At 39.1% G+C, this 18,147-nt stretch overlaps 2 protein-coding genes across 2 annotated transcripts in view; both read left to right on the top strand.

The window, feature by feature from the left end:
• CHURC1 (churchill domain containing 1) lies at positions 1 to 8,393 on the top strand. The gene is made up of 4 exons (XM_075191793.1): positions 1 to 181; positions 2,762 to 2,897; positions 5,519 to 5,589; positions 8,198 to 8,393. Exons 1-4 carry the CDS (start codon positions 143 to 145, stop codon positions 8,288 to 8,290), a joined length of 339 nt encoding a protein of 112 aa, XP_075047894.1. The 5' UTR covers positions 1 to 142; the 3' UTR covers positions 8,291 to 8,393.
• Positions 8,394 to 12,196: 3,803 nt separating this feature from the next.
• The window catches only part of LOC142108670 (spectrin beta chain, erythrocytic-like), an 80,287-nt gene continuing 74,336 nt past the window's right edge, over positions 12,197 to 18,147 (top strand). The window contains exon 1 of the mRNA XM_075192493.1: positions 12,197 to 12,371. The gene's annotated coding sequence lies outside the window, so the exon portion shown is untranslated. The remainder of the gene's footprint in view (positions 12,372 to 18,147) is intronic.

Below are 18,147 nucleotides of genomic sequence, written 5' to 3'. Positions count from 1 at the left end.
CTCTGACATCTCGCGGTGTTTGCGGGCCCGGAACAGCTGTATGTTTCCTACAGTCTGATTGTCACTTAGACAATATTTATCACAGGTCGATATTAACAATCATTATCATTCCTGCTCGCGTCTGACGCGGAAGGGCGGTGCCATGTGCGGAGGGTGTGTGCAGCAGGAGTACCCGGACCGGGTGAGAGCAGGGAGGGTGTCAGTGCCACTGAGGAGTGATGATGCAATGCCCCATGTTCAGCTCACAGCTGCCAACTGTCCCTACTTTCCAGGGACAGTCCCAACTTTTAAAAATTTGTAACTGGACGTGTCCCAGTTTTTCACTATTGACAGTTCCCCTTTTATGCTTTTTAAATGCAATTCGCACCATCTTTTTTCTGAGTTTTGTAAATTGTTATTTAAGAGTATTATGTAAATATTATTGAGGAAACATGACATGATGGAGATTGTAGTGCTAAAAAGTCCACAAATCCATTATTGTGCAGATCATGCTTAGATACTTATTCACATGTGATTGGAATATATATATATTTTACAGTGATAGTAGCTATGATAAATAGATCTGTGAGTAGTTCTATCAGTGCTGTGATATTGCAGATAGTGGTGGGATGATTTTGTCATGTAACAATGGGTCTTTTGTCCATTATGGTTGTCCAGGTGTTGTGAAGCCCACCCAGCATGCTTTGCAAGTAGATAGTCAGCCGATGGCTGGCAGGGCATGCTGGCACTTATAGTTTCACAACACTCGTAGAGGCACAGTTTGACCAGGCCTGGTGTAGGGTAAGGGTAGAACGCTTCATCACTAGGCCCCATCGCAGAATTTGGGTAGGTACCCAGAGATGCTGCTCTAGCCCCTCGTTTGCCCCGCTCTGCTCCTTTGAGAGTGGGAGTCTCTTCAGAGCTGATGCTGTCCAACAGATGCAAAGCGCAGGAGAGGCCCCTGAAGAGCAGGGGCCGCAGGAATAGCCCACCTCCTATAGTTCTGACACTGAGGTAGGTGGACCATGCAAAGAGTATGGGGCCACCACACATGCTGAGTTAATCCGGTAGTTGTTCCATATTACTGAAGATGAAAGCTTAATATAATCAGTAATCCATCCATCAGGGTTGCATTAAGAATCCACTGCTATTGTAACCCTGCACAATAAATGTGCCTACCAAGTTTAATGGTTAACACTGTGGGCTCATACAGGCATTTTAAAAGTATACTAAATGTAATGTCAAAACTTTCTATTTGTCCTTGTATTTAAAGCACATTCACATCACATTCAAAAACTAAAAAATCCCCACACAGCACAACAAATAAGAAACTGTATGTACAGGACTTTACAACATCATCTTTCAGACTAAGGGGCGAGTTCAATTAAGCACAAGCTTCGAATGCACAATGTGATGGTAATTGCTTATTTTTGGTCACATCTCTTACCAGGTACAGGCAAATATAATCACTGAACATCCTGTGGCTGAACCTCCCGCGAGGCTCTTACATGAGTTCACCAGTAATTGTATCTCCCCCTATCGGTGATAAAGTCTGTCTAATGGACATTGACGGCACAAGTTGAACACCTAAAACAATCTGTTTGTTGTAGATCACATGGAGCAGTGTCTACAATTGTCAAATCATAATTAGCAAAGGATCATGGGAAGTACGTTGTTTTGATAGCTAGAGAGACCTTAATTCAACATTGTAGCTATTAAAGAATCTCCCCTGCTAGTAGCCAGCACATAAATCTGCAGTGAGACCAAAATATATAAAAGGATTTAACAAAGTGCAGGAGGGAATCATTCTTCAAAGGAAGAGAAGTACTAGAACAGGAGGAAATGCGCTGATACTGTAAGAAAGTAAATTCAGAGGTAATATGAGGAAAAATTACTTCACAGAAAGGGTAGTACTTAAGTGGAATAGCCTCCCATCAGAGGTGGTAGAGGCTAATACAGTACATCAATTTAAACATGCTTGGGATAGAAATAAGAATAGCCTTAAATAGAAATAACAATTAAATAGAATTGGAGGTGAACATAGGTAAATGGGCAGACTAGCTGGGCCATGTGTTTCTTACCTGCCCTCAAATTCTATGTTTCTATGTGATTTATGATATAGGGAACCTACGTATGATATATTACAGAACTATTGAGCAAGCTACATTAGCAAAATTGGTCACCATGGCACAAGCAATCCATATGTAGTAATGTACCTACCTACATTAGCTGTAATATGATATGAGCCACCTAAGATGATATGGTTAGGTGGATAACCTACCAGCTATCCATCTAACCATCTCTCCATGGTCATTCTCTCCCCCCCCCCCCCCCCCCCCCCCCCCACTCCTCTGCTGCCCCGCCACTCGCTCCTGTTGTGTATTATTCCCTCCACTGACTCTATATGTTTGCTGTCTGTTTGCCCTTCCTTTAGGATGTAAGCTCTTACGAGCAGGGCCCTCTTCCCTCATGTCTCTATACCTATTCTTCTGCTCCATCTTCACTATACTAGCTATGCTTGGAGCTTTAGGAGGTATTTTTTTGCTTATTGTTCTGTACTATTTTACCCAGTATGGTCCATTGTTTGTACTTTGTACGGCGATGCGGAAATCTTGTGGTGCCCTATAAATAAAGGATAATAATATGAGTAAGTCTGATAAAGAGTTAACTGGGCTTAAAATGTTTAACGTATTCTATCATATTCTGTGCGCATTGTGATTATTTTGTGTATATAGCTGGAAGTCACAGCCCTCATATACATTTGTGTCTATGTATTTCTTAGGGTAATACCTGTTTGGAGACGGGCTCCTTCTTGCTGAATTATGTCAGTTGTGCCAAGTGTAGTACGCGGGACTTTGTGCTCATTGCCAATAGAACGACGGATGAAGAGGATGGAGAGGAGATTATTACATTTGATCGTAAGTGCGTTCCGTTTCCCAGAATGTTATATACTGTATATTAGGAAGTGTTAATGGAATAGTGAACTCCTCACACGAGGGATAATAACCCGTTAAAATGAATTAATTAAAAGCAATTGAAACCTTCCCTGAACAGTTTTGATACGTTTAATAAGCAGCTATATTAAAAATCATTACAATGGTTTTCACTATAGTAGGTCTTCAAAGATATAACTTTGAAATACTTTATTATATTTATTTGCATAAGTACTCCACTTTCTCGTATTCTGCAGATAACACAGTGGTACCTTCTATTTGAGTCTGTGGCAGGGTCGTTTCATCAATCTCCCACCTTACTGTGTTTATTATGCCCCTGAAGAACAGTGTTTTTGTGCTGTTTAGAAGGCTCCCAGTATATACAAACATTGGATGAACTACTGTGGGTGTAGGTTGGTCGTGAGCTGAGGGCAATTTTCCTGAGTTACAGCCATATATTTCTTACGCATTCATATTTTTGCATATCTGCATTAAGTTAGCAGAGTTAGCTGAATTCTGGGCTAGAAATAACTACTCATAGGTACTAAGCAGAGTGTGAACATGCGATGTTTGCTCTCGAGAAACTGTCTGTGACATCACTATTGGTACTAATTACGCAGTGTGAATGTTTCCTACAATTTAGAATATGTGGAAGAAGGATCTGTTAGGACTGACTATGTTTGGAGCTTGATCTAGGTTCACCAATAGGACTGAATGGGTTACGGTTAAAGTGTTACATTGCATGATTCTACCTGACCAAAGGTGTCTGAGGATCACCTGGGTCATGTGTTTTTAAAACAAGGGATTTTGTGTATTTTTAGGACATCAGGATCCTGGGTATGAGCCTCATCTATCTGAACTCCATCCCTTGCACATAAAATACCCTTCTTACTCTTTTATATAAATGTTTCTGTGCTCTTTATAAGTGGGAGATGGTTCTGATGACATGAGATTAGGATCACAGGATAGATGGCAGAGAAGGATAGACATAGTTTTCCGGCTGATTCTCACAATAACGGTATGTGATAATTGTACAGTGCAGTCGGGCTGTACTCAGGATGTACTATTAATGCTCACTAACTGCATGACAGGTGCACAGGGCTTGTTTACTCCACAGTCTTGAAATTCCAAACTGGCCACATGCACAGCAGACTGAACACAGAGCAGATATCAGAATCATTGATCTTGATGCCAGCGCACCAGCTCTGTTCACATCATAACATGCAATATTATTCATGCTGGGAATACAGTGGATATTACTGAATGCTTCTATTAGAACAGGGAGATATGTTGGTGCCAGAATCAATGAGTTCAATGCCTGCTCTGTTTTCAGTCCATGGTCAAACTACATCACGTGCACAGTGTATTTCAGGGCTGTGGTATAAAGCTAATTGCATAAAGGTGATATAATAAAACTCATAAATATATGTTGAAAAGTTTTGTGAGATTATAGATACTTGAGATGTGATTGATTAGGGCCTTTGCCTGTGGACATAAATCTTCCCATGTTTAATCCTAATGAAAGACCCTACATTGGCCCTTTTTTGGCAGAACTTTTTAATGTCGGAAATGGTTGACAGCACCTTGAATTAAGATAGTCAAACATTTTTGGGTAGATTGACAAAACCTTCTAAAAAGTAAAAGTGGAGGATTATAGTTATGATGTTCGAGAATATACTAGATAAATGATAGCTAAAATGTACACTATTTAGAAGCTTTAGGGCTAGATTTACTAAGCTGCAGGTTTGAAAAAGTGGGGATGTTGCCTATAGCAACCAATCAGATTCTAGCTGTCATTTTGTAGAATGTACTAAATAAATGAAAGCTAGAACCTGATTGGTTGCTATAGGCAACATCCCCACTTTTTCAAACCCGCAGCTTAGTAAATCTAGCCCTTAGTCTACCCCAAACATTTAATTATGCATACATCATTATCAGTCCTAATCCCAGCTACAGTAAATCTAACCCCTTTGACTCTTCTGATGGTTTGAGGGACTTTTACATACACTTGTGAATATTTAAAGATGTATTTACTTACTGGATTAGAATGTAGTTTATGACTATTGACCTTTTAATTCTGAAAACTTTTTTTCATGAACATTGACATCTTCCCAAGATTCACTGGGTGCCCTTGAAGTTACTTTGCTTTACGTTGCAAAGATCCAACTACATCTTGGAATATGAATCACAGACTGTTATATATGTTTCAGACTGGAAGCAAGTTTTGTAGATTAAAATGAGCAGCTGAAAGATGATATGTATACACTAAGATACCTCATAGTAGATGTGCTGCATAATAAAGTTTAAGAAGGCCACCACAAAATATAATTTTTTTAGTGATTAAACCCCACCCTCCGCTGACAGTCCCAGACCGCAGCAGTTGGACAGTAACCATAGACACCACGGAGGTCTTTGAATGAATTCACCTCTCAATGCAGATCTATCGATAATGCCGAGTGCGAATCTATCAATAACTGCTGCCAGGCATTCCAGTCAGCGCTAACCAGACCACAGAATGGCGGCAGCCACTGTGTGCAGGAGACGGGAATACCTTCAATAAGTAAGGGTGAGGAGGACAGCTCTTAATATTATTATTTGTTTTACAGATGTGTGTAAAAATTGTCACCATGTGATCGCAAAGCACGAATATACCTTCAGTGTGGTGGACGAGTATCAGGTACAGAACATGCATGTTAAGAAATCACACAGCAATTGGCACCTTTATGTCTGGTAGACCAACCGCAAACACTTTGAAAAGTAAAACCATACTTGCCAACCTTATGTTGGCCGGGCCCGGGAGTGCCTGGAGGGCACGAGGAGTGTATGGGCGGAGGGGGTGGGGCTTCATGAATCATGTCATTTTGGCCCCGCCCCCAGTGATGGAATGCCTGTTTTGATTCTTTTAACAGTGGTAAAAAGACCCCAAACAAGTAATGCATTACTGGGGGCGGGGCCAAAATTATGCAAATCACAAAGCCACACCCTCTCCGCCCGTACATGCTGGCTCTAATTTAGTGAAGTGGGCAGATTCGGGAGAATCGCCAGCTCTTTCGGGAGACCTACCTGGAATTCGGGAGTCTCCTGCAAATTCCTGGAGAGTTGGCATGTACGAGTAAAACCCATAGGATGTACAGAAATCATTTAAACACTCGATTATTCATATATAAGGAATCTAGACACATTTTTGCAGAGTTATGTGATAGTTTCCCTGTTTTTATTTCACAATTTTGCAAGTGTTTGGTAATCACAGGATATTCCTTGTAGAGTTCTCCTTAGTTGTATATCTTTAACACTATAGGCTTCAAGTACTCCAGTCTGCACTATATTTCTTTTCTGCTATAGTTAAAATAATTTCCTGACTTTAAACTAGCATAGGTATGCATACATGGAAACGTGTCATCTGGCGATATATGCAGTGTATAACATAGGCTATTTAACATCAGAGTAATTTGCAGCATCTGATCCTGCTTGGAGCTTGTCATGATTTGGTACTGAATGTGTTGAGATAGACCCTGTCCACAGCGGGTTCTGTAAGTTACTATGATATTAATCCCTTGTATACACTTCCCAAATCTCCAGGCACCTGTATAGGTGAGACATAAACTAATATGCTTCCTTGGTAAGGTGAGGCTAACATGAAAACAGTTGGAAAGTATGTGTACAAGACCCATTGGTTTTATTCAGCTGGTGGCAGTATCCACTGAGTACAGACAAAGCATCAGTCAAACTATGGATTTTACGTTGGGGATATGTAGAGATACACAGAACCTCCCACTTACAATATACTTACATAGAACTGGCTGACTTCATAATTGCGATACAAACCCGTGTTATTATATAATTAAATGAATATGGGACCTATGAAATAGATAACAATGATACGAATGAAACACTGATTATTAGTTATTCTGCGGTTTCCTATGGTTGAATTACAACACTGACAAACGCTGTATTAATTAACACATCATCTTCCTGCAAAAATTGCATCAGCAAATTGCATCAGCACTAGACACAGTCATTCTTTAGTAACAGCCATCTCCGAGTTAATGGTATAAATATTATTGATGTTATTTCTTACAGGCCATGAGCGCCCTCTATAGGAATACACTTTTTGTGTTTTGGTTGTAAGACATTAACACATCACCTTGTCTGCAGCTAGTACTAGTCAACCTTTTTCAAGTTAATGTAAAAACAGACCTCATAATTGGCTCTGACTGCTGACGTTGGTGCAGAAGATGGCAGTCAGTGACCTCTGTTAGCTACAGCAACTACTGCTCATTCAGGAACCCAGTAAATTGTAAATGCTGAAGAGAAACTGACACACATAAATGATTTATTTAATTTGCAATATATTCATTGCTTTTCATTTAATCTGTAAGACACAAGATAATTATTAGGAAACCATGCAATCATTTGAGCAGGGATTCCATATTACAGCATACTTGTGTAAACCAGAGCAACTAACCTAACTTTTACTTTCATCAGCCTCATCCTTACATTAGTCTGATAAATGATTTGGAGTGATGGGCTATAGCACATTCATGTTATTACCTTGTTTTTAAATCTGGGACTTATTTTGAACAAATAAGAGCTTATACACTCTGTTTTCCTACTGTTAGCACAATGACGAATCCAGATGGGATGATTGCTTTCCCCCCCCTAGTAGGGGGCATGTTGCCAACACCCACATACTACATAAATGTGCCATGGGCCGAAAAGCGGGCAGAGAATGCTGCCCTGCCACTCCAGTTGTGTTGCGATCACATGACATAGCCATGCTGTGTGCGCCAAACAGTTACTGACTATGAACTGAAAATTCACCAATCAGAGTAGCGGGAGGTCTCCACACTCTCGTTAATGGCTGGACCTATCCACCAATCAGAGTGCCGGAATCGTCAGGTATATGCTAAATCTCTATTTCCCCCTTCTTAACAAAAAAAAGTCTAAATTCCGCCCCTGAGTTAGCAGGTATAAGCACAATGCTGAGATCACTGTATCTCTGCCCGTGCGAATGGAATTCAGCGCTATTTTGCATCCTGGAGGATAACCTAAGCAGTGAAATTGCTACAACATACAGGCACCTGAGAGCTCTTGTATCTCTAGCCTGAGACTAGCTTCAAATAGAAGCTCAAAATTCTGCCTTCATCCCTGTCCTCCTCACACTGCTCTAGCCTGTGACAAACGCTTTACCATTATATTAATGAAAATTGTTGGTAAAAAATAAAATACAAGAGTGGCTCAGAGGACCAAGGCTGCCATATTACCATAATTCTGTTTTATTTCAGGAGTACACCATGCTGTGCATGTTGTGTGGGAGAGCAGAGGACTCCGTCAGCGTTCTGCCTGATGACCCACGACAGATGGCTCCTCTCTTCTAGAGATATATCAGCATAGTTTTTATATTTGTTTACCCTGTATTTGTATTTTTGTTCTGCTGACTTGAAATATAAGTAAAAGTTCCACTTGAACCAATGAAACTCACATGACTATGCAGTGTTATTACTTTTAGTCTTAACTTTGTATGGAACAATTGACTGCTGTGTGTACATTTTCACATGTGCGTGTTTCTATTTTAGTTCTACGCCTGGATAAATTGTATAGAGGTTTTACTTGTTAGAGCAGCTGTTTGTAGATTATGAAACACAAGGAATACCATGCCAGACCATGGCTAGATAATTTGTCAGATTAAAAGACAATGAAGGGGTCAGTTAAGAAAGTGCAGAAAATGTGTCTCTGCAGAGCAAGTGCTATTATGGAACATAGTGTTCCTACCTTTGTGGAACTGCTCCTGGTATTGTGGGATGAGATATTTAAATGAGATTGAAGGGTTGTAGAGTGCTTTTTTTTTTTTTTTATGTTTTTTCAACCCAAGTACTCTTGTAATAAAATACTTAAGCGCACAAAAGTGAGACATGTAAAAAAACAGTCCTAGGGGTATATTTATTAAACTGCAGGTTTGAAAAAGTGGAGATGTTGCCTTTAGCAGCCAATCGGATTCTAGCTGTCATTTTGTAGATTGTACTAAATAAATAATAACTAGAATCTGATTGGTTGCTATAGGCAACATCTCCACATTTTCAAAACAGCAGCTTAGTAAATATACCCCCTGATGTCCTCTCACTCTCATGATTCACTCGATACATAAATGAGGCTGGAATTAGCAGTATTTTAAGAGATTAGAATGAAAAGTGTAAATGAAGTCGGTAGTAGGTTAATTGACTGCTAACAAATTGACCCGTGTGTGTATATTAGGGAATTTAGACTGTAAGCTCCAATGGGGCAGGGACTGATGTGAGTGAGTTCTCTGTACAGCGCTGCGGAATCAGTGGCGCTATATAAATAAATGGTGATGATGATGAATATATTGTAGTTAAACAGAGTTAGTAGGTGGGAGGGGTGTGTGAAATCCCTTAATAAAGAGATTTTCTGCGTTCCTGTCATAAGTATATTACAAATGTTTTAGAATGTTTTATTTCCAGCCGAAAAAAATAATGATTTTCAAATCCTTTATCAACTGGACTAAATCATTAAAAAAGGATCAAATTATCTTTTAGCACTTTGGCTACTAAGAATGAGATAATATTGTTCTCTTTATAGTCTCCTCAGACTACTTTTTGTTCTTCCCAACATACCCTATGTGAATGGAGCAATGAGACTGAATAGTTGTGTCTACTACCTGTACAATGTAAGTGTTATAGGACCGGTCACACAGCAGCAGGGATCTCACTTAGATAAACATTCTCTCTCTCTCCTCTCTGCACTCTCGCTCTGTCAGTATACAAGAGGAATTAATACACAAGGTAACTGTACACCGGACCTCAGGAGCAGAAAGTGTTTTATTTGACCATGATAATGATGACCAGACGGCCCTCAACATTGAACAACTGAATTATTTTCTCTATCTGGTGTGTGAATGGGGCAGCACGGTGGCTTAGTGGTTAGCACTTCTGCCTCACTGCACGGGGTTATGAGTTCGATTCCCGACCATGGCCTTCCTGTGATTGCGTGATTTTTCTCTGGGTACTCTGGTTGTCTCCCACACTCCAAAAACATACTGGTAGGTTAATTGGCTACTATCAAATTGACCTTTGGCTCTCTCTCTGTGGGTATATTAGGAAATTTAGACTGTAAGCTCCAGTGGGCCAGGGACAGATGTGAGTTCTCTGTACAGCGCTGCGGAATTAGTGGCGCTATGTAAAAAAAATGACTATAAATGCATCTTAATTATTTGATACTGTATATCTGTAAATCCTACTAATGGTATGTATAGTGTGCGGTTTCTAGCTAGTTTGATTGAGTAGATAAGAGGCTCTAACTGTAATACATTGCAGTCCCTTCACCATTTACTAGGAGAAATCTACCACATTTTTATTTTAGTTTAGAATTTGGCCACATGCTGATCTTTTTCCAGAAGATTTCTCTGAACCATATTTTGCTTATTAAAAGAAGGGGAACAACGAATGAGAAGATTTAAAAATCAGCTTTCTCCATTGGTAAAGAATTACATATTAACAAAGCAAAAGGGCGATTTACTTGCCAAGTAGGCATAGACATAATGCAATAAGGGAGCCCAAGATGAACATTGGCTGAGATAAAGGGATAATTGGTAATCCTGTACAAGAATATGGTACTCGTCACGGAGGAGGTTCATAAACTCTGCTTTTACTTTATATAGTCCAACAAGCCTCTGGGCTGTGTTGCTTGTAGAGTTTTTCTTCTTATGTTTTTATTTTATTGACACATCTGGGAAACAGATAGTGCTGCTGGTCCTTTATATAATATTTCCATGCGCACAAAATGTGGTTTCCAACTGCACACCGAAAATCAGGATGTTTAACACCACAATGCAAAATTGAATGGAATAATTGCTAAAGTACATGAATTTAACAATCCCCTTGGAGGTAGTTTACACCATTAGTTGGATTCATTTTTATATTTTCATTGAGTTGAATTCTCCTTTTATACATTATTTTCATTAGGCTTTCATTTGGTAGCATAGTGAATTAATTTTTTTTATTTTTTTTATGGGAATTCGATAACTGTCCTTGCAGTGGGGACAAAGTCCTAACTAACCTGGACAGTCCCCCAAAATCAGGACAGTTGGCAGAGAGTCATGCTCTCTCTTACCTGTTCTTGCAGTTTTCCCTCACTACCTTCTGCTGGTATGTGTAGCTCACTTGCTGCTTTTCTGCATCCTGGAATGTTGGGGCGCTGTTTGGAGAGGGGATTAGATACATGAAATATGGAGAGCCTAGCAATGAGTTAACCCTCATACGAACCCCAACATTATATCAATAACACCCACGTTTAATAAATAGCCCTCCCTACATACAACCAGCCTTGACATTAAATTAATTGCAATCACATTTAATAAATAGACCTATTTCCCCCCCCCCCCCCTCCCAAACAATTCAGACATTAAATAATTGGTATTCACATTTAACAAATAGACCTCCTTCGCCCCAAACTCAGCCTCACATTCAATTATTGGCCCCCAAACCACACAGGCATTAAATAAATAGTTAATTCACTCCACCTTAAATTAATTGGCACTACCATGACCCTCCACCTATTAAAATAAATAGCCCCCACCATCACCCAACTAATAAATTAATATCTTCCACCCACTGTTAAATGACTAGTCCTCACACTCACCATTAAATTAATAGCCCACACACCTCCACCCACATTACCTAAAGAACGAAAATAAATTACATTGGGCTCTAATTAACTATTAATAGACACTGTCAATATTTTAAAAATAACAATCCACACAATTTCAGTCTCCTGGACAAAACCATGTTACAATGCAAGGGGTGCAAATTAGTATTCTGTTTTGCACATAAGTTAAATACTGCCTGTTTTTTCATGTAGCACACAAATATCAACTTTAAATTTCAGTGTACAAATAAGCTATCAAGTATTTGTGTGCTACATGAAAAAACAGGCAGTATTTAACTTATGTGCAAAACAGAATACTAATTTGCACCCCTTGCAATGTAACATGGTTTTGTCCAGCAGACTGAAATAAGAAGTTTCTTAAGTTAAGATCCTTAATGAATCAGGCCCAATATTTTTTTATTGGATGATGGTTCTTTGAATAAACACAGCCTAATGCTTGGAGGAAATTGCATCCCTGTAGAAAAGCATGTGTCCTGCCAGCTCCTGCCAGCACAGTGACTGACACAGTGTCCGTGGCATTCCACAGCTGACTGTACGCTCCTCGCTTATAGAGAGAGTATCTCCACACCTCAGGAATGTCCCTGCTCACTTACTGATAATTTTATTTTGGTAACATGGGCGGGTCCTGAGCCTGCGACATGTAGAGTGCTGGGTGAAAGTGCATTTGTGACCTTTTTTTCAGCTGTCCTTTCTCCTTTGTCCCCAAGCGTTACTTCATCCTTTCTATTGTGGCGGTGACTTTGGACCCAGTGTAAGGGTTGAGCTGGATAGAACAAGGTAAAGTCCTATTTCCTATTTGTTTCCATTGAGCTAGAGATAGCCAAATGTAAAATCAATGTATTTGAAGATGTAATCTAATAAATAAAAAATATATATTATATATATAGTTGTATATAAAGGTACATGGACTAGGATTATGGGGGGGGGGAGGGACTTTATTTGGCAACAAATGGATAAAAAAAAGTATAAGAACAATATAAATCCACAAATTGTAAAGAGATAATTTTATAACCACACAAAAACACAGTCCAAAGAACGTATTTTTGCAGCTTATTCAATCATGTAAAAAATAATTTTTTAATGATATTATACAAATGTACCTAAATCATCTCTCAGTATTTAGATAATAACAATTTTCATATCTCTACGTTTACCTATAAAATATATACTCTCTAAAAATATACTGACCGGAGTTGCTGTGTGTTTAATAACTAAGCTTTAATATTATGAGTTCAGTAATATGTTTATTGTTATCTTTAGTCACCAGACTCAGTAAATAGTGAATATTATACACACAACAGTGTTTTACAGTTAAAATGTACAAAGTATCTTAATCGCCTGCTACTCTGTTTTCGTTATAGAGCTAATTACCAATGATGATGCATATAATATGTTTCAATTGTCATTAGGAAATCCCAACCCGTATACTTTACATTTCTTAATTTGTTCTACCTCTGTTTATTTACATTAATTATACTTGGTGATAGTGCTGAATTCACATATTTTCTGTGGGAGCTGCTGGATTTGGGGAAGGCTTGTTGACCTTACCTCAGTATCTCTGCTGACGTCTGCTACACCGTAACAGTTACATTCTGAAGTCAGGCTTTGGCATAGGTAGGGCTGACAAAAAAACGATTTTCAGCCAATTATCGTAGAAGTTATCACTGAATTCTAAAGCATTGTGGGCAGAGCTGCCATTAGAAACTTTGGGCCTCAAACCTAAAGACGGGGTCACGCATAATTATCGTTGGCCCCTTATTTGGCTTCCAGTCCTTCACCTTCTTGTTACTTCTAAAATGAAAGTAGACAATTCAATAACAAATTGGTGCATAGATAAATGACATACCTTTAACTACAGTATGACATTGTAAGTCTGTAGGGAATTAGGGGTATATTTACTAAACTGCGGGTTTGAAAAAGTGGAGATGTTGCCTATAGCAACCAATCAGATTCCAGCTGTCATTTTGTAGAATGTACTAAACAAATGACAGCTAGAATCTGATTGGTTGCTATAGGCAACATCTCCACTTTTTCAAACCCGCCGTTTAGTAAATCTAGCCCTTAGAGTGTGAGCTCCACTGGTGCAGGGAATAATGTGACTGATTGAACATTATCTGTAAAGTGTTGTGTAATATGTGGACACTATATAAATAAATGGTATTAATTATAATAATAATATACAACAAATGCAAAATACGAAAAAACGAATTTGCAGTTTTACTATCTGAAACAAGTATTTTCCTTTACATATTTGGTCACATTCCCTCATCAATGTTGGGAAAAAGAGTGGAAAATGCAGCTACTCCTTATGGCCAAAGTCATTTCTGCAACATTTGGTTCTTATTCAACGTATGGAGCTGCGGAACACTATGTAACTTACAAATCCACCAAAATAATATACATAATACCCCTTTTTTACTTGTATGCAATCAGAGCATGTCCATTGTTACTCTTGTCACCATAAATGACATATTAATCATGACAGTTTCCAGTCAATAAAGGCTTATACAGTAGAAAGGCATGGGGCATTTATATTTAATGTATCGTTCTTTTGGCCAGGGCATTGTTACATTCATCATCATCATCATCATTTATTTATATGGCGCCACTAATTCCGCAGCGCTGTACAGAGAACTCACTCACATCAGTCCCTGCCCCATTGGGCTTACAGTCTAAATTCCCTAGCACACACACAGACCGAGAGAGACTATGGTCAATTTGATAGCAGCCAATTAACCTACCAGTATGTTTTTGGATTGTGGGAGTAAACCGGAGCACCTGGAGGAAACCCACGCAAACACGGGGAGAACATACAAACTTGCCACAGATAAGGCCATGGTTGGGAATCAAACTCATGACCCCAGTGCTGTGAGGCAGAAGTGCTAACCACTAAACTACCGTGCTACATTTTCAGAAGGCTTGGGCCAGTGGTGACCTGTTGCTCCTACCATGCACAAATGGTACCAAGTTACAAGCACCACTAAAAATATCTTGTTATCAATAGAAATATGTTTATTGCAGCTAGACAGGTGTTGCAGTAATGCAATGCCTAAATATATGTCAAATAAGTTATTCTTAATCAATGAAATAATAAAAAACATTGACATTAAAAATATTGTGGTAATAAGTTTGAGGCTTTGGACCTGGGCCCTTAGTAGTGAGCCTTAGCAATGTCCCTACCCCTTGGAAATCATAAAAGCATAGAACACTACTAACTAGAAAACACATTTCTCCTGGCAATCATTCCACATGGAGTGTGACAGGGAGCCAAAAATTAGCTTGGCACAAAACTCACACCTTTAAATAGCTGTGTCAAAATGATGCCTAGTAAAAACATTACTCCGTTGTTTTGTGTTCATGACTTGTAACGATTCCATCCTCAGATCATCCAATAGTTGGTCCCGAAGCTACGTTTACCCCTTGATATGTTTAGCTGCCACCAACGCTGCTCCGGGGCCCTGTTCCCCTCTACAATGTCCATGCTCAGCAGAGAGCTTAATGAGCTCCCTGCTCTATGACCAGTGACACACAAGGGATTATTTAGAAGCCCCAGAATGCTGTGCGTGTGAGCCAGGATTCCGGAGCTCTGAGGTTGAATTCTGTTAAGAGAGGAAGGGAAGTCTGATGTTACCTGAGCAAAACCTAACCTTGAAGCCCCAGCACGTTGCCTCACACACAAGGCATTCTGGGGCTTCAAATCCCCTTAGTGTAAGCAGTCAGCTAGCAATGTAAGTGATGGGGGGGGGTCACAGGAATCATTGTGGACCCCTTCAAAAACTTTCTATGGTCCTGCTTGAACTATCATCTTATTGAATCTTACTGATGTCAAAACTACTGCATTTTAGGACTGTTTGAATGTCCCAAGTGGAATTTGGCTGAGCAAATTTTGAATGAATGTCAGTGTGTAGTCTCTTTCTAAGGAACTAAACGACCAGGCCCACGTGTGTAGTAGTAGAATCTGCCTGTGTGGCCAGCTTCACAGTTACTGCCTACTTTACTTACTAAAGGACATGTCTACTTTTCGCAGAACTCTTGCCGACCTTACCCCCCATCCCCCAGTTGTGCTCAATCTAATGATTTATTTGTGATGTGTACTTGTCAATTGTGTATTGGGTGCATTGAAAAGAACCAAGGTAAATGGAAAAAAAATGCACCTAGTGCACTACTAGTTGATTATTATTCATGGCATTTTCAAAAATGTGTTTATAACACTAAAGGCCAACAAATACTGATCTCCTACACAGCAATTCAATAGCACCCTGTGTAGAAATCTCAGGACATGCCTGCTTTTGGAAGGATGTGGGTGGGAGCCTATCAGACCATTAGATTGGATCAATATAGTCCAACAATCAGGAGCTGGCTGGGCTGGGGGGCAGGGGGTATCTGCTCCCTGGACCGGTCCAATAGTGGGCTACCTTGGGGTGGGTCACCTATATTTGTTTTCCTTTAAACTGTTCCTGACAGACTGCTGAGTCGAGTCTTGACCCCCGAGCTAATCTTTGCCAGCCTTCCCCTGCCAACAATGGTGTAGGTGCCCCATAATACAAATTCCGGAAGTAATTAGAAGAAGCTGGGTCCCAATCTTGCCTTTTCAGTAAAGATAAAACCATGTGTCTTATTTATAATGTTATAAATTGTAAAGAAAGTAAAATATAATTGATTGAGTCAATATTAAAAAGCATTGTTTGTATGTTCTGTTTGTTTATTTAAAACATTTTAGCAGTACCCAAGGAGTTAACTTTGCTGTACTATAAACATTCCATATGATTGATAGGTGTCATGTGGTCATTTGTTCTTCATCGGTTTTAAAAGTAATACTTTATTGTGGCCAAGCTAGGCAAGATCAGCATTACTGCCGAATTCACAACTCACTCCTTTGATAAGCGGGCTCCTATAGGGCGTGTGGGCTAAAAGCTCAATAGGCCAGATAAGGCAGTGCTGTTAAAGCTGCTATCTGGTGATAAAGCTGTTTGTAAGATTATAGAAAAAAGTCAGCTTCAAGAGTATCAGCCCTTAAATTCACTGTTACATTGGGGGTATGTCATTAGTTGCATAGACACATTGCATTCACTTAGTATGATTATTATAGTATTAGCAATAAAACAAATATACTTATCTCTGGGATTAGTGTATAAGCTAATGTGTCTGCTGCAGAACCTCTTTGGTCCTGAAGTATTTAATACTGTGTTCTGAATATTATTATACTCCGTATTTTTTCTGACAGCCTTAACTCATAATACTTGTATGCAGGAGTTGTTATCTTCCAGTGTCAAAATTATCTTCAATAAGATGTATATACTGTATACAAAATATATTGCCTTAAAATGGATAATGAAACTTTTACAATGATAGTTTATCTCACAGACAATATACTATATAACATACTGTACTTATCATACAAAAGACTGGCATCTAGCCGTAATAGTTGAACTATATTTTTGTGGTGTGCTCCAAAAATTGAAGGTTCAGCACTTTAGAATTCAAGAAACTCCATAATCATTGATAAAACATATATGATGAGTCAAATACTATTTAATTGTAGGGACTCTTGCATTCCTGTTACATTAGAAAAACAACATTGTCAGATGCTACATGTGGCTGATTTAAATTGTGTCTGCCCAACTTAATCAACTTTATTATAAATAGTAGAAAGACTATATAGGTAAAATATTTAATGGGCAAAAGAAAAAAACAATCCCAAAGTTGACATGTAAGATTTCTTGAATGTGAGATGGTCCAATTTAGAAATAAAGTTCACTTATGACATGTTGCTCGTGTCATCAGATCCGCCTGTTCTCCAGAAAGCATGACAAAGCATAATGTGACTAGGTACTCACTATTGATAGTGCTTTCAGTGGTTTTTTTTTAAGACAAACTTCATCATAATTAATGAGAAGGTGCAGAAGAAAATCTGCCATCTTTTAGGTGGCATTCTTAATGATCACATCGCCCATTATTTATCCTTAATTTAGACATGCATGTTCTTATATATTTGAAATGATATTTGATGATAAGAGGGTTACAAATAAGAGTGGAGGAGGAATTTTTCATCCCAATTTGCCACTTTAGACTTGGAAATATTCTGGAAACATTACACCTAAGTAAATTCCACAATCTATTGGGTCACGTACTTATTTCGTCATCATCATCACCATTAATTTATATAGCGCCACTAATTCCACAGCGCTGTACAGAGAACTCACTCACATCAGTCCCTGCCCCATTGGGGCTTACAGTCTAAGTTCCCTAACACACACATGCAAACTCCTCACAGATAAGGCCATGGTCGGGAATTGAACTCATGACCCAGTGCTGTAAGGCAGAAGTGCTAACCACTAGGCCACTGTGCTGCCCTTATTTGTAATAGTTGGGGTCAGTGTCGTTCTCAGCAAGAACCCATTAGTTCTGATATTATGGTTTAATGTCACTAGGAGTTTAATATAATCAGCGTATCTGGCTAGGGTGTTGTTGTGTGTCAGAGTACATCCACACTGAAGTTTTTGGAGGGACAGACTGTCCGAACTTTAGTGTGAACAATGATCCAAACAAACAT

This window comes from Mixophyes fleayi, chromosome 12 (genome assembly GCF_038048845.1).
Source record: "Mixophyes fleayi isolate aMixFle1 chromosome 12, aMixFle1.hap1, whole genome shotgun sequence".
NCBI lineage: Eukaryota > Metazoa > Chordata > Amphibia > Anura > Limnodynastidae > Mixophyes > Mixophyes fleayi.
This window is presented reverse-complemented; position numbering and strand designations above follow the sequence as displayed.

Coding starts and splice junctions, on each gene's coding strand:
- CHURC1 (XM_075191793.1), top strand. CDS start 143: ATGTGCGGAGGGTGTGTGCAGCAGGAGTACCCGGACCGG. Junction 2,898..5,518: donor GGAGATTATTACATTTGATC/GTAAGTGCGTTC, acceptor TTTGTTTTACAG/ATGTGTGTAAAAATTGTCAC. Junction 5,590..8,197: donor GTGTGGTGGACGAGTATCAG/GTACAGAACATG, acceptor GTTTTATTTCAG/GAGTACACCATGCTGTGCAT.